Here is a 16,888-nt window from a genome sequence, read left to right as displayed (position 1 = left end):
AATTCTACATATATTCACATATTTTTCACAGTAGCACTATTAAGTAATTATGATTATTTCCATTTTACAGAGAAGGAGACTGAGGTACAGAAAGGTGAAGCAACTAGTCCAAGGTCACCTAGCTTCTAACTCTTAGAGTCAGAAGTCAACCCAGGTAGTTCAGTGGTTTTCAGCTTGTGGTTTGTGGATACCAGGGGCAGTCTTTGAGCCCCTTTCACTGGTCTGGGAGATAAAAACTATTTTCATAATAATAAATACTAAGACATTATTTGCCTCTTTATGTGTGTTAAGATTTACACTGGTGGGTAAAATTGCTGATGTCGGGCACAAATCATGGTAGTAGAACCAACAGCAATCACGGTATTCTTCAGAGCCACGTGCTCATTTAAGAATGTCTGATGGTACAATGGAATATTATTCAGCCATAAGAAGAAAAGAAATCCTACCATTTGCAACAACATGGATGGAGCTAGATGGTATTATGCTCAGTGAAATTAGCCAGGTGGAGAAAGACAAATACCAAATGATTTCCCTCATATGTGGAGTATAAGAACAAAACGGCAGCAGAATCACAGAACCCAAGAATGGACTAACAGTTACCAAGGGAAAGGGAATGGGGAGAATGGGTGGCAAGGGAGGGATAAGGGCGGGGAAAAAGAAAGGGGGCATTACGATTAGCATGTATAATCTGGGGGGAGGTATGGAGAGGGCTGTGCAACATAGAGAAGACAAGCAGTGACTCTACAGTATACTACTACGCTGATGGACAGTGACTGTAATGGGGTTTGTGGGGGGGACTTGGTGAAGGGGGGAGTCTAGTAAACATAATGTTCCTCATGTAATTGTAGATTAATGATACCTAAAAAAAAAAAGAATGTCTGATGGGACTATCATCAGAACAAAAAGGCATCCAACAGTATGGGAGAATATATTTGTAAATGACATATATGACAAGGGGTTAACATCTAAAATATATAAAGAACTCACATGCCTCAACACCCAAAAAGCAAATAACCATATTAAAAAATGGGCAGAGGATATGAATAGACACTTCTCCAAAGAAGAAATTCAGATGGTCAACAAGCACATGAAAAGATGTTCCACATTGCTAATTATCAGGGAAATGCAAATTAAAACTATAATGAGATACCACCTCACACCAGTTAGGATGGTCAGTATTGAAAAGACTAAGAACAACAAATGCTGGCAAGGATGCAGAGAAAGGGGAACCCTCCTACACTGCTGGTGGGAATGTAAGCTATTTCAACCACTGTGGAAAGCAATATGGAGGTTCCTCAAAAAAACCTGAAACTAGAGATATCATTTGACCCGGAAATTCCACTCCTAGGAATTCACCCAAAGAATACAAGTTCTCAGATTCAAAAAGACATATGCACCCCTATATTTATCGCAGCACTATTTACAATAGCCAAGATATGGAAGCAACCTAAGTGTCCATCAGTAGATGAATGGATAAAGAAGATGTGGAACATATACACAATAGAATACTATTCAGCCATAAGAAAGAAACAAATCCTACCATTTGCAACAACAGGGATAGAGGTGGAGGATATTATGCTCAGGGAAATAAGCCAGGCGGAGAAAGACACATATCAAATGACTTCCCTCTTTTGTGGAGTATAACAATGAAGCAAAACTGAAGGAACAAAACAGCGGCAGACTCACAGACTCCAAGAAGTTACTAGTGGTTACCAAAGGGGAGGGGTGGGGAGGGAGGGAGAAGGGGATTGAGGGGTATTATGTTTAGTACACATGGTGTGGGGGTGTTATAGGAAAGAGTGTAGCACAGAGAAGGCAAATAGTGACTCTGTGGCATCTTACTACACTGATGGACAGTGACTGCATTGGGGCATGGGGGCACTTGATAATATGCGTGAATGTTTTTCATGTGAAACCTTCATTGTTTTTTCATGTGAAACCTTCATAAGAGTGTATATCAATAATACCTTAATAAAAAAAAGGAAATTCTATTTTCAGTAAGAGTTAATTAAAAATATATATATATAATTGTTTTAATAAAAAACAAATTATTTATGTTACCATGTAATGGGTTTAATTTTGTTATTTTAAAACTAACAAATATTCTTAAAATTTCCATTTTAATTTCTAATATGGAAATTACCACTAGATATAACCTATATATTTAAAAAAAAAACTATTTGGAGTCCTCAGTAATTTTAAGAATGTAAGAAGTTCCTGAGACCAACAGGTCTGGGAACGGCTGCACTGTACCATATCAGCGGTAGGGTGAAAAGCAGCAGGACTCGAGTACAGGCTGAGTCACATTGGTATTAGAGCCTTAAAGCCTTCCAGACTCTTTGAGGTGGTCGCTGGTAAGCCTCCCTGAATCTGGGACTGTTTTCTAGCTTTAGTGCTCATAAGGCTCAACCCTCCCTTTGGCTCTTGTTCTTAGAATTTCATGAAACCCTACTCCTTTATCACTCAGTCAGGTTCCTTGTAAATAAACTCTATTTTACTGGAGCTACCTAAAGTGGTTTTTTTTATAACCAAAGCAGCCTAGTCAAAATCATGAGCCTGTTTTAAGTTTGAATCTTGCTCATCAAGAATGGAATGATTCTGTTTCTGTACCAAAATAGCTCTACCTCTTGATCTTTTGGTTTGACATAATTTGATGGAAAAATTCCCGTTCTATCTCCAATACTTCCTGTCCACCATTCTCCATCTTTCTGGGTCACCAGTATTTCTTCACCTTCAGTGAAAGTCAAATCTCCAGGTTCTACACTTGAATATGGATAAAGTGCAATATACTCTGTAGGGAACAAAGCAAAAAGAAACTAATTTTGGTTGTCAGATCACAGAAGTTAAGAAAACTGATAGTCTCCAAGATCTTGGGCAAATTCATCATAAGACCTTGTAACTTAAGGAAACCTAAGACTTATTATTGTATTATTGTTATATTGTATCACCACCATCATCATCCTATCACAGAGAATAACCCCAAAACTACACTTATCAGTATTTCTATTTTAAAGTCAAGATATGAATTTTTTTAACCTTCCTACACAAAATATATTTTAATATAAATTCTTTTCTTTCTCATCTTTTTAATATACAGTATGGAAATATTCTTTCAGCTGACATCAGTACTGGAGGCCAAGTTCATATGACCCATCATAATGACCCAGCTCCCAACACATTGCTTGGCATGGAGTAGATGCTCAATAAATACTTGTAAACAAATAACCTCAAGGAAAATGACTACGTTTTTATATTGGCTTTGGATTTTTTTCCTGTGATCACTACTATTTAGAAGAAATAATCAATGACCAGGTTTTAGAAGTCTTTTTCTTTCTTTTCTGGTTCATTTTTATTTGTCAACACAGAATTTGATTTGTATGTCATAAACTGGAGATGACCATGAACACTATTTACAACCTATTTACTATTCATATTTCCAGTATTACTCAATTTAGTGATTTAATAAAACCAAAAACCATTACAAGGTTTATTAGGTATGCAGCAATAAACAAGGTCTTTCCAAAATGCTCCTCACTACCTTCCTAGGCTCATTTCACAGGAGTAAACCTATTCCAGCCATGCTGGGACCTGAGTTCTCCAATCTTTCACAGCTGTGCCTTGGCTCTTACCTTCCCTCTGTCCACAAGAGCTTTCTCTTTGTCACTATGCAAGACCCTATTCATTGCTTAAGATGATTCAACATCACCCTATCTATGAATTCAGAGATCCTACTCAAAATTAAGTTTTGTTCACTTATTACAGCATTTATTACAATTATATGCCTCTCCTCCCCATTCTTCCGTGAGTACTTGGGGAACTGTTTATTCATCTTTATATCTTTCAGGCTCTAGCATGGAATCTCATAGTAGATACTAAGTAGACTTTTTACCATTAAACTGATTTTCTTGAGCAATACAAACATAAAATGTACTTCAACTACTCAAGTAATTTTATAATGGACCAAATAAGTCACTTATAAACCTATGTAACTATTTAATAAAAATGTCTGAAATGAGGGTAGATAATCTCTCATTTCTCAGCATATTAACAAAACCAAAATACTTTTATTAGTTAATTCAAAGGGCTATAGAAAAAATTTTCTTTGTAATACTTATAACAAAGTATATCTAGATTTTAAATCCCACTTAATGATCTATATGGCACATGTAATTAAAATGCCATTTGTAAACAAATGTACTTAAACTTCCTTACCTCCTAAATATATATAATCTAGATATATAACAGCAAAACAAAAACCTTCATGCTATCTCATTGCAACACTTTTTATTTATGATCTTATTTATCGAGGCTATCTTTGCTGAATTATAGTACTGATTTTCTAAATGTGTCAATATTTTCAGCCATATTTTTTTCTATAGTCTCAATATTAATGTGAAATAGAAAAAGGGCAGGTTTTCCTAACCCCACTTTACACTGAAGACACAGAACAGAGGGAATTGTGGGTCACTAGTAAGTAGCTGTCTCTCCCCCATCTAATTCACAAATTGCCAAAAGCTCACCTTCTCCAACGGTATAGGCTGCAGAGGTAGGTTTTTTGTTTATAGCTGCATACAAAGCTTCCGGTCTGCCAAATAAACAAAGATTAAAAAAAAAAAAGAGAAAAGAAACAAAAAGGGCATCAACAAGCAAAAAACAAGGTGATATGATAGAGTGGGTGTCCACAGTGCATTTTTTAGGGCTTTCTGAAATTAAACATGTCTCAGTACAAAGGCCAGATGTATTTTCATACACAAAATCCTAGTGGATTAAGTATTGCAAACTTTTAAGTTTTTTTAATATACTCATTTCAACATGATTTATAAAGACCTTTTCAAATGTGAGATATTTTGCCTTTCTAAAGTAACTTAGAAAACACAAGCACATTGGTAAGGGGGCAATATTTTCATTTTAATATTTATTTAAAGCACACTATACTTAAATACATACAAATAACAGAACTTTATTTTTATATCTCAGAAAACAAAAAGCTTTGATTTCCAATTTAACCCAGGGAACTTTTAAAAAATCTGGAAGATTGTCATGTTTAAGAACTAGACATTTGCACATGCACCAGGGCTCCCCGGGACCCTTGAGTAAATGATACAGTAAGGCAGTTTTCAGGCAGAGTAGAACCTTACTACGACTTATGGCCACGACTGAGTGGCCTGCCTTGTTTAGTGCTGAATTCCCCATTACTACAGGTCTTCAAGTTACATGCCTTATCTGTTAGAAAAGATTAGTGAGTGAAAGAAAACTTCAAAGAAGTGCCCTTTAAAGAGCATTTAAATTTAATGTCTTTGTGTTTAATTTTCTTCTCTATAAAATATTACAGTTTAAATAATTCCTATAAAGGACCTAGCAGTGCCAGAACATACATGTCAGCTATGAGTTACTGCTATTGTAATTATTACACTTCTAAATGTAACATTCTGTGTCAACCTGAAAAGTAAATTTCTGCATTTGAACTAAAAATTTATACATAGAATCTCAACACTGAAAGAATTCTAAAAGATTAGTTTATCCTCTTAATTCAGAAATTAGAAAAATGAAGACCAAGTAGGTTATTTCATACAGCCTGGCAAAAAAATAGCAGAATCAAAACTCAAGCCTCTTGATTTTCAAAGACCAGTCCCGATTCATTAAATCAGATTGCTTTTCTATTTAGATCAACTTCCAAATAAAACAAAGAAGTAAGTTACCCATATCTTTATTACTTCTTTGTATTAAAGATGTTTGATAACCTGATTCCCCTTAGACTGGAAAATAAAGGCCATAGATGGTATCTAGTTTTTGCTTTGATTCATTTTAAAGTTGATTCATTCAATTATTCATTCATTTGCTCCTCCGCTCATTCACTGAGGCTAAAAGACTGAGCAGCTACTATGTATTAAGATAACACTGTGCATAGAAAAACTGAAAAACAAGGAGGTGGATCCTGCCCTCCCGGAGATTATGATCTACTAAGGGGTATGGGTAAGAAAGTAAAAACTACCACAGTGTGTTATGAGCAGTGAGAGAGGTGATCAATCCTCCAGGAATTCTGGAGGCCCAGAAGGAACACCTTACTCTGGCAAAGGGGAGGACCTCAGCTAAAATTTATCTAGGTATTGACAACTTATAGTAACAAGGAAGAAATGCTCCAAAGGTAATGAAAAGTAATTTCTCTAACTGACCTTATAATACAAAGAAAGCAATAGATCTGAAATTTTAAGCACTTTGAAAACGTTAGGAATCTGAAATAATCAGAATTAAAGATACTCTAAAACTGGTACATATATCTGAAGTATGCTTTCTTTCACTCTTAGGTATTACTCTTCTGATAATCAGATTCAAATAAACTTTTTATTCTACTGTACAGCCAATCATGCTATAGCTGACTCATCAGTGAAAACATTAACATCTACTCCTCATGTAAACACACAAAAATGCTTACTCTTCCCGCTTGACTTCACTCCCAGGGATGATTTTGACATAAGACTTCGGAAACCATCCTCTTCCTCCATGTACTTCCCCAAACCACCAATTTTCTTGCTGCTCCAAGACAGTAATAATATCATGTTTTGAGAAGTTCAAGTGGTTATCTTTCTTTGCAGTCCAGGAACAAAGGGCCTGTGCTTTTAAGTTTTCTACAACCTGTCCCTGTGAACAGAAATAGAAAACCACATAATTAGAACAAAACAACAAAACAATGGCAACTATGATTTCTGTTCCCTAATATACAATATACTTACTGTTCAAACAGCAGAACAGTTTGGGGTGGTGGTGACTTACTACTAATGGTGACTTAAAATAATCGTAATCTACTAATCGACTTAAAACTATATGACAGACACCATCTGAGAAGCCTTCTGTTATGTTAGAATTAGAGACTGAACACCTACCACTTAAGGAAAAATCTTGGTATTAAGTATAGTATACAAGGTAAACACTGGGTACTCAAGACTTGTATTCATAAATCCATCAGGTATCACAGAACAAATGAAATGAGTTACCCACAAGCCCTTTCTCTCCTCTGGTGTCCACTGTCTCCTCCCTGCAGGAGATGCAGTTTATTCCAGAAAGAATGGAGATGCTGTTAGGCCCCCCTCCATTTTTCTGTTTTCTGTATCTTAACTTCTTTGTATTTTTATCCACTGTTCTTTCTTTTCCTCCTCTCTCAGAGGAAGGAGTGTTTTTGTTTGTTGATAAGGCTAACCTCTATACCTGTGCTCTAAAGCTATTGTTCCCTCCAATTTTCTAAAATTTTTTTCTAAGATTGTGAAGTCTTTCTCTTGAATCTTCAATGTCTCAACTTCTCTACTTACTTCTACTTCTAAATTCCTTAAGGAAAGAATAGTGTTAAATTTGCTTTCCAATTTCAACCCTCCAGCCATTCTAATTTAGGTTCTGAACCCATCATAGTACTGAATGTCTTGACAAGGTCACTGAGAAATGTCAAAGTCAAAGTCAAAGCTTGACAAGGTCACAAGCTTCTACCAAACTCTGATTTTTCCTCATCTCTGAACAGTGCTGACATCACTAAAACCCTTGTAGCTCCTGGAGCTCACTCTATTTGATGGCTCCTCTTTGGTCCAGCCTCTTTCTCTTACTATTTCACATAATTTTTCTAAATAATCTTATTTATGCCTATGACTTCTCAAATCTATATCTTAATTGTAGCTTTATCCCCTGAGCTCTACAGTTGCAAATCGAACTGCTCTGAGCCTTCTCCCCAGGTTGTCCTTAATATAGCCACCTACATTGCATGTTTGAAACAAATCTCTTTAGAACCCACCAGACCCACTCCTCCTGCAATACCTAACCAAGACCATGCTATCACCATCCTCTCAGTCCCTGAAGAGTATTTTTAACTCCAACTTCTTCCTCACTCTCTACCTTCAGTGAATCACCAATTTTACATCAGTTCCTAATACTTCAAACTCATCTCCTCTTCTATATATTTTCATCACTGTGGCACTGCTTCAAACATCATCTCTTGCACTAGGGTATTGTATTATCTTTCCTTTGTCTCCTTCCTTTGCTTCCTTCCACCAAATCTGGCCTTTAACCACTGCCAAAGCTGTCTTTCTAAAACATACAGCTCAACTCCAAAACCTTCAGTGATTTTCTGCTGCCAAGCTGCTTAGCATGGTATTAAATGCTTCCCAAATACTCTAGCTCTGACTTCATTTCTTAACCCTTTCTCCATGAATCCTGTGCTCCAGCCACACTATAAGTAATTCATGTTTCCTACAAACTCTTTGTGTTAACATGCCTTAGTAACTTTCCCCAAATTACTCTTTCACAAGAATAACTTTCCTTCTCTGTTTGGTACAATCTTGCCTATCTTCAAAGAGCCTTCTCAGATTCCTTGCCCTTTGTGAAGCCTGCTCCAAATCCCACAGGCTGAATGAGACCTTTGTCCTCTGTATACACCTTAAGGCTTTATAGAGTATCTTTATTACAGCATTTCTCATACTTTACAGTTATTTATGTATGTGTCTGTCTCACTAGATTATAACTTCTTTACAGCAGGGATTTGGTTTCCCCATTAAATTTCTAGCACATAATATAATAAAATGCCTGGAACCTACAGTCTCATAATAAACATTTTTTGAGTGAAGATGAAGACTCTATTCTGATAAAGTCTATGATTTCTTTTTAGTATTATTCAACAATGCTTGCAATAGCTACATCTAAGTCAGAGGCTACATATATATAAAACAGTTCCCACACAAATGACTTATTTAACAAAAAAGCCCAAATCTCTTCTTACAATGACTACAAATTAAGAACATAATCAGATTTGTAAAAATGATATTTTGAACTTAAAAACCATAGCTGCTAGCAACTTCACACTATGAAAATGAATTAAGAAACTTCTAAGTAATAACAATTTCACATTAATAACATGTGAATGGTAAGACCAGACACTGAATGTTTGTAAATTCCAGTTAGAGTGAAGGACTCCTTTGTACAAAAATCCTCATTCTATTTTATATGAACCAGGAGCAATGTCAGAGAATAAAGCCCACAAAAATTAAAGATGCATACCTGTCCATGAATAGGTGATACGGATCCAGGGGAGACAGTGCGGGTAAAAGCTGATTTTTTCTGCCATGATGTATTAACAGTTAAGTTTGAAAAAGATACGTTTTGATAATTAGTCACTGATGCTGGTTGATTTGATGAAAGTGATCTGAAAATATAACACTGTGATATAAGTATATTTAATTGTTTGGAATCTAATGAAGTATTACCAATTTGTCAACCTGTATGTAATATACATTGTATTTAAACACAATTTATAGAAAAAAAATTCATGAACAAACTACTGATTTATGTGTTTATTTATTAAATTTCAGAATTAAATTTGTAAAAAAAGGTACTCCTAAAGTGTCCAGTACAGATTATAATATGATTAGGTAGCAGGTTGTCACAAAAACACATTCGATATACTCTTGCAGAGCTACATAAACCCCATTGTCAGGTTAAAACTTACTCAGAAGTTGAGGTAGCAGATAAAGTTACTGTAGGAGGAAGTAAGGCCTTCTTGGGAGACACAGATTTTTCACTTGATGGCATTTTTTCTACATAATTGCATGGAAACCAGCCAAAATTTCCTTGAAAACTACCATAAAGCCAACCAGGTTCTCCTATGGTTTTTTCAGCAACCTAAGGAAACAGAGAGAAAGGTTGACAGTGGTTAGAAAGCTGCACATTTACAATGAAAAGAGATGCAGACTGCTGTACAGTTAGTCTCACTTCAAAATTTAGCCAATCTATCTAAATAGCTAAGGCATTTTCTATAAATTAATAGGTTAGTATTGCTAATGACTGACCAAGTATGTTTTGAAAATTTAATTTTTAATTTTATCCAAATTAATACATGTAGATAGTTTACAAAGACAAATAGCATTCTACATGGCTTATGATGGAAGACCACCCCCCAACCACAGCTCCTTATGCCCTAATTTCCACAAATAATAGTAAGTTGCCATTCTCTCATTTCTTTTCTATTATCTTGTATACTTCTAATATATTTATACTGTTATTTTAACGTTTTCCAATTTTAGACATTATTGGCTTTTGGTTATGGAAAATAAATATTTAACTTTTTTACCACATCTTCTTATTTCTACTAATACTGCTATATCATAATTTTTGGGTAAATTATATCTGATGTTTATATTATTATGACTATGTAAATAAATATTTCACATCTGAGTCTTGCAGCATTCTGCTAATTACATTTCCTTTCTTCTAAACTTTTAATTTTCCTATTGTTAATCACTATTTTGTTTGTGTTTTGCTTAGTTTTCTCATTCCTATCAGTCTTCTTGAATCCTCTAAGAGAACTAGAAAACTTTTCTCTGATTACTATTTATAACTAGTAAAACAGGTGACTTATAGCTTCATGTCTTCTCCCAGGTACGTCTCTCTTCTACAGTCTGACATTCTCTATCCTTACAAAGTGCTTTTTTCTGTTTCTTGGTCCTTTGTCCATTAAATTCTAATGACACCTCAAGTTTTTAGCATGGGGGCTGTCTTACCCCATGCTACATACTGAACAGGCCCACTCACTCACCCAGTTTGATCAGTTCTGCTACCATAATAATACAAAAGCTATATGCTCAGAACTGACTTCCTCCCTAAAGGACAAGCCTGTACTTTCAACTACCTGTAAGATTTCTGCCTGGAGGTGCCATGGGAACTCCACACTCAAGTCTGAGCTTTAACTTGTTTTCTCCCCAATCTACTTTTCCTAAATTCCTTATTTTTCTGTTATTTTTACATCAAAGATTTAGTCTTTCTAAATAAAAAATATTTGGCTCTTACCTTTCTTATATTTCCATATCCAAATTCTGTTGATTTTGTTACTAAAAACTCTTCTGAATTTTTTTCAACCCTGCCCTCCTAACCTAATTCAGGCTCTTTTCATTTCACACTAGATTATTATACTCTTTACTCATATTTCCAGATTCTGCTAACTGCCCTCAACCCAGGCCAGAGTTATCTCAATATATACTGTCAAAGAATTGCCAGACTGAATAATTCTTTATTTACATGTATTTCTTTCATTCGTCTGCAAGTCCTTTAACTGACACCCACTGTCCAGCGTAATCCATGTTTGTTTATTCACTGAATGGCTATGCCAACTGTTTTTTTGTTCCACTCCACTTTTCAGACAATTTTTCTAAAACACAGATTTGACAGTGTTATATCTATTAAAATCATGTAGAACTTTATGATAGTGACTCCATGCCCATTAAGACTTTTAAAAAAGTTTTTTGAGGTATAATTAACATTACAAACTTCAAACTTAAGGTTTGACATATGTACAAAGTTGTGAAAAATCACCAGTCAGGATAATGAACATATCCATCACCCCCAGAAGTCTTTTATTCCACTCCCTCCAAACCCCTCCACATGACTCTTCCCCCATCTCCAGGGAAACACTGGTCTGCTTTCTGTCACTATGGATTAGCTGCCATTTTCTAGAACTTTATATAAATAAAATCATACAATGTATCTCCTTTTTCTTTTGTACTGGCTTCTTTCACTCATCCTAATTATTTTGTGATCCACCCCTGTATGAACAGCTCATTCCTTTTTATTGCTCAGTAATATTACACTGTATAGATGTACCACAATTTATTTATCTGCCTGTCTATAGATGGACATTTGAGTTACTTCCAGTTTTTGGATATTACAATCAAAGCTGCTGTGAACATTTGTCTTTGTATGGACACATTTTCAGTCTTCTTGAGTATGCTTGGAGTGGGGATCGCTGGCTTAAATGGAAGGTGCATATTTAACATTTTTTGTTTTTAATAACAACTATTAAGATATAATTCAACATATAATTATTCTATCAATTGCTATTCCCTCATCTTCTCTTATTCATCCATTTCACATGGTTTGCAATTACACAATAAAGACATTTTGTTCCAAAGAACAAGGGCAGCATCTAGTTAGGGGTATAGACCTAACTCCTTCAATGCTTCAATGATTTTAATGAATACCAGCTCCCCCAAATTTCATTGGTAATTTATTAAAATAAAATCAGCATCATAAAAAGAAGCAGTATGGCACAATGGAAAGAATGCTGGATTTGGAGATCAAGACATATCCTTGCATGCCCCTCGAGCACTGTGTTGCTGATAGTACAATTTGAGCAAGTCTAAGCTTCTGTTCCTATAACAAGGCCGTAGTAATAACTGTCCTATGCAGCTGTGCTATATGCTGTGTGGGCCAAATGACATAATGTTTAAAATACATTTGTAAAATGGTAAACCACTAATAAAACTATAGTCAATATTATTATTATAGAAAGTAACATATTACACTGTACTCAGTTTATTTGTGAGAAAAAAAGACTTTGTTTCCTACCTGTATTATATCCCCAGAATTAAAACTCATTTCATCGTGGTTCCTTGCTTCAAAGTGATATAATGCTCTGTAATTCACCAAAGCACCAGCTGGCTCACCTAAGGAGAAGATAAATTATTTGCTACTTTCATGTATACACATCTTTGCTATGACTCAATAAAGAGCTCTTAAAATCAGAAAGAAAAAAATTAAGCATCAAACAGTGTAATGAAAACCCATTTGATACATGCTTGTTAGGACTTAAATATCTTGAATAGTCCTAGAATCAATATAAAAGCAAACAAGGATGTTCATTTCAAGTAGGAGGCAATAAACAAAGAGATGACTTGCTGGGTGCACCACACACCTGGATCTAACGGAAGGTGTGGGAGTGGTGGCAGGCCGCGCTGTGCAAGATGGAAGGAGACTAAGCAGCAAGAAGCTTGGTTAGATCTGTGGAGGTAAGAATGTAATAGAGAAGAAGAGCATAGACAGGGAGGTCACAAATGAGATGAAGAAATAGACAGGGTTGCCTGAAGAAAGATCTATGGATTTATCAGCATGGTTCTAAAAGAAAAACAGTAGAAGAGATCACCAAAACAGTAGATTTGACAAAATTAAAAATATTTTTTTGAGGGTATTATGCTCAGTGAAATAAGCCAGGCGGGGAAAGGCAAGTACCAAATGATTTCACTCATTTGTGCAGTATAACAACAATGCAAAACTGAAGGAACAAAATAGCAGCAGACTCACAGGCTCCAAGAAGGGACTAACAGTTTCCAAAGAGAGGGGTGGGGGAGAGCGGGTGGGGAGGGAGGGAGAAAGGGATTAAGGGGCATTACGATTAGCACACATAATGTAGGGGGGTCACGGGGAAGGCAGTATAGCACAGAAAGACAAGTAGTGACTCTGTGGCATCTTACTACACTGATGGACACTGACTGCAGTGGGGTGTGGGGGCTGGGGCACTCAATAATATGGGTGAATGTAGTAACCACAATGTTGCTCATGTGAAACCTTCTTAAGATTGTATATCAATGATATCTTAGTAAACAAATTTTTTTAAATTGTATTTTGTTCACTTTAATAAGCCTAAATGCTTCTCATACAAGTTTAATTTAGAAAAAGGTTTTTTCTGACTCTAAGATTAGTATCTGTTTAATTTTCTTCCTTTTTTTCTTTGCCCCTCATCAGAGCATTTTTTTCTTGTTACTTTTGTTGCTTTGTCTCAGAAAAATCAAACTTAGTATTTTTATTTTTATCCTTACATTGTTTCTCCTTGGCTTTCCGATCCTCTTCTTCAACCTTTTCTTGTGCTTTTTCTTCCTGGAGTCGCTTTTGTTTTTCTTCTTCCTCCTTTTTAAGACTTTCTCTCCATAAGTTTTCTTTTCCTTGCTTTGTTTTCCTGTACATAAAAGAAAAAATAATTCGCATAGTGTCCTAAAGTTTTTTTACCCAAAATAAAAACAGAAGATCATATTCCTGACAAACTGAAGAAATATTACATATTTCTTACATAATTACATATAATCTTATATAATTATTTGCTATATAGCAAAAAGATATTAGCAGGAGGTGTGGAGAAACAGTGGGGATTAGGGATGAAGGCGAAAATCAACTCATCAACTGATTAACCAAGAGAGGAGCCTTGGACAAACAGATGAGCCAGGGAGTGTGACTGACAGTTCTCACCCCTCCAATTCCTTCCTGCCAGCCAACTTCTCAAACCCAAGAAAGGGGAAAATATTGAAATAGAACTATTCAGAAAACAACTCTAAGATTTTTATTTAAATTTCCTTCCCTTTCTCCAGATTCCTTCACAAAGACTGCCTACCACCTCTTTTTTCCCACTGTCCTAGTAATCCTTGTTTCCAGGCCTCAGTCATTGCTGTGGAAATTGGAAATGTTTCTGGACAGACTCCACTTTTCACATTATCACTTCAAAGTCTTTTTCCTTTGTCAGGTAATAGAGTATTTGTCTTCTATACGTCCATGCTTTGCACACGTTTCTGTAATATATGATGTAGTTGCAGCTTGGTTTCTGGCTGACCAAAATGATTTGTGATTAGTGTTAGTTATTTTAGTGTTAGAATTAATGCTCACCATAGTTCTTGCATGTATTTCTTATGATCCTACTTGAAGCAGAGCTGTCACTACTAAATTTAGCACCTTCTCCAGACTCAGCACACACTGTTATCAGTGGAGATTGTAGCTGAATACATCCCTGGATTTGGAAGCATTTATGCCCCAGTAAGGTGGAAATTTGGCTTAATTCCATGTCTGAATTCTTATAATTCTTGAAAGAGGAAATGCAGGATAATTCCAAAAACTGTGGACTGCTTAGTCATCAATTCTTCTTCCTCATCTCCAAACGTATGCTTCATACTCCTGGTTCATTATCTCATGATCAGCTTCCTCTCGTCCTCCTACCTTTGATGACTTCAGAGAGTGCGTCCTCTGTAACTGACATCTGGCTCTCCTTTGAGGGCCTAGCTTCTCCTGCTGTCCTTAATTTCAACCAATATTCCCTTTCCCAGTTTATCGGTAACTTTTCCCGACACTCTCCCAAGCCTAGGATGACCCAATATAGCTTTTATTTGCATTTCCATAGCATTATAAACACCAATAATCAAGTACTTACCACATATAAACTGGGATAAAGAAAAGACTAGAATTAGGACAATATAAAATTAAATCTTGGTTAAGTTTCCTATGTACAAGTTAGTGGGCAAGAAACTGGTCCAGAGCTAGAAGATGTCTCAAAATCTGGTGGCATCTGTACCTAATAGTTTAAAACAAAAAGGGATACACCTGGGCCAATGGCTAAGAGATCAAGCTGGAGTACCAAGACCCAGCTTGGGGCTGATCCTACATGTGCTTCTGTTCTGACTTTCCTATGCTACAGTAGGATAATGTTTGAGGATGATAAATGATGTGACAATGTGTATTACTAACATGGTCTGTTGGCCTGAAAGGACTTGTGAGCAGTGATGAAGAGGTATAAGGTTACTTGCATGCGTCAGTACAAAGTTCCGACTCAGTGACTAGCTATGCAATCACTGCACAGTCCCCTTGTGCAATGTTTGGTGGCACAAATTGATTGGCAAATCAAAACCGTCTTAATTTGGACTTCACTGCCTCTATTTCTGTATTATTCTAGTACTCCTTTGGGGCCACAAAAGCAGGGGTCCCAGAGGAGAGAGTAAACCAACTGCTATTTATTTAGCCATTTGAATATCCTACTAGGATCACCAGAGTCCGGTAACAAGGAACGTGACCCAGAGTCTACCTGCCCCACAGCCAACAGCTGCCACTCAGTAACAGTGTCCTGGAAATGGCTGGTTGGAAACCGCTGAGTGGAGGCCTGTGAAGCGGTGATGCACTGGTCTTTCTCCTCACACTACCAGTTATTTCATGGACACTACTCATCTCCTCTTCTCCAATATTTGTTAACTAATTATATTAATTTATGACACTAGAGAATTCTGGAGAAAGAGAGGAACATACTAGAAACAGGATCTTACTACAGAAATAAGTTATGCAAAGTTTCTAAATAAATGATTTTATGCTTCAGATACCACAACTGTCTTACTACTTCTTGCTATCAATGGATATGACTGATACATCTAAGTGTACAAAGAGAACTGCATCCGCAAGGCATTCTGCACTGAGTCTTGTCACTCTATAAAATTAAGTATTTGGGTTTTGTGATTTACTGTTTTAGGAAACAGTAATAGATTTTCGAAAGATGCAGAGAATGGAAATGAGTGCATACTATGTGCAAGGCATTATACTTGGCTCTTTTACATTATTATATTCAATTCTTAGTTACCTATAAGGTATGCATTAATATTTCTGTTTTTAAGATGGATAAATGGGATCAAAAAGGTAAACTGACTTGAACAAGGTCATCCAGATAGTAAGTGGTAGATCAAGAATTCTAATCCAGGTCTGACTCCAAAGTCCGTATTTTTTCATTAATGAACATCATCAGTTCCTACTCAATTTCTGAAATTAATCTAGTGTCCTAGAATAATCCTTTTATTCCCCTTACATTTTCATAGTCAAACTAAAGATATGGGCAGCAAAACTAGAATCCTCACAGCCATACAGCAGAGGAAGTTTGTCAGCTATATTACCTTGCAGTCTCGTCTTCCAGTTTCTTTTTCTGTATTAGCTCTGATCTTTTTCTTTCAATTTCCCTCAGCTTGTCACGTTTGATCTTATGAAGTTGCTCAAGGGCTAACTGCTGTGTATTGTAGCTTTCTCTCAGTTCCTAAGGAGAAAATGAAAATAAGTCACTATACCACTGATTTAAAGGTTTTTGTCATATGTAATAATGTGCATTTGCATTAAAAGACAAAATTCTAAAACAAGTTAAACTAAAGTGAAAACATTAAAAGTTTAAAAAATATTTAGGTGATCACAAAATTCTTGAATACTATTAAGTACTTAAGCCACATAGCCACTGAGGACAAATACATGTTAAAACCATCTACTTTTATATTAATTCATTCTAAGGTATACAGAATCTTCA

At 35.8% G+C, this 16,888-nt stretch overlaps 1 protein-coding gene across 13 annotated transcripts in view; it reads right to left on the bottom strand.

The window, feature by feature from the left end:
• The window catches only part of ITSN2 (intersectin 2), a 115,004-nt gene that overhangs the window by 37,971 nt on the left and 60,145 nt on the right, over positions 1-16,888 (bottom strand). For all 13 annotated transcript variants that reach the window (XM_073215794.1, XM_073215797.1, XM_037005547.2 and 10 more), the window contains 8 exons: positions 16,491-16,627; positions 13,620-13,756; positions 12,373-12,470; positions 9,482-9,654; positions 9,034-9,178; positions 6,434-6,639; positions 4,521-4,585; positions 2,625-2,791 (listed from right to left, as the gene is read on the bottom strand). In XM_073215794.1, coding sequence (XP_073071895.1) covers positions 2,625-2,791; positions 4,521-4,585; positions 6,434-6,639; positions 9,034-9,178; positions 9,482-9,654; positions 12,373-12,470; positions 13,620-13,756; positions 16,491-16,627 — 1,128 coding nt within the window. The remainder of the gene's footprint in view (positions 1-2,624; positions 2,792-4,520; positions 4,586-6,433; positions 6,640-9,033; positions 9,179-9,481; positions 9,655-12,372; positions 12,471-13,619; positions 13,757-16,490; positions 16,628-16,888) is intronic.

This window comes from Manis javanica, chromosome 1 (assembly GCF_040802235.1).
Source record: "Manis javanica isolate MJ-LG chromosome 1, MJ_LKY, whole genome shotgun sequence".
Classification (NCBI taxonomy): domain Eukaryota; kingdom Metazoa; phylum Chordata; class Mammalia; order Pholidota; family Manidae; genus Manis; species Manis javanica.
This window is presented reverse-complemented; position numbering and strand designations above follow the sequence as displayed.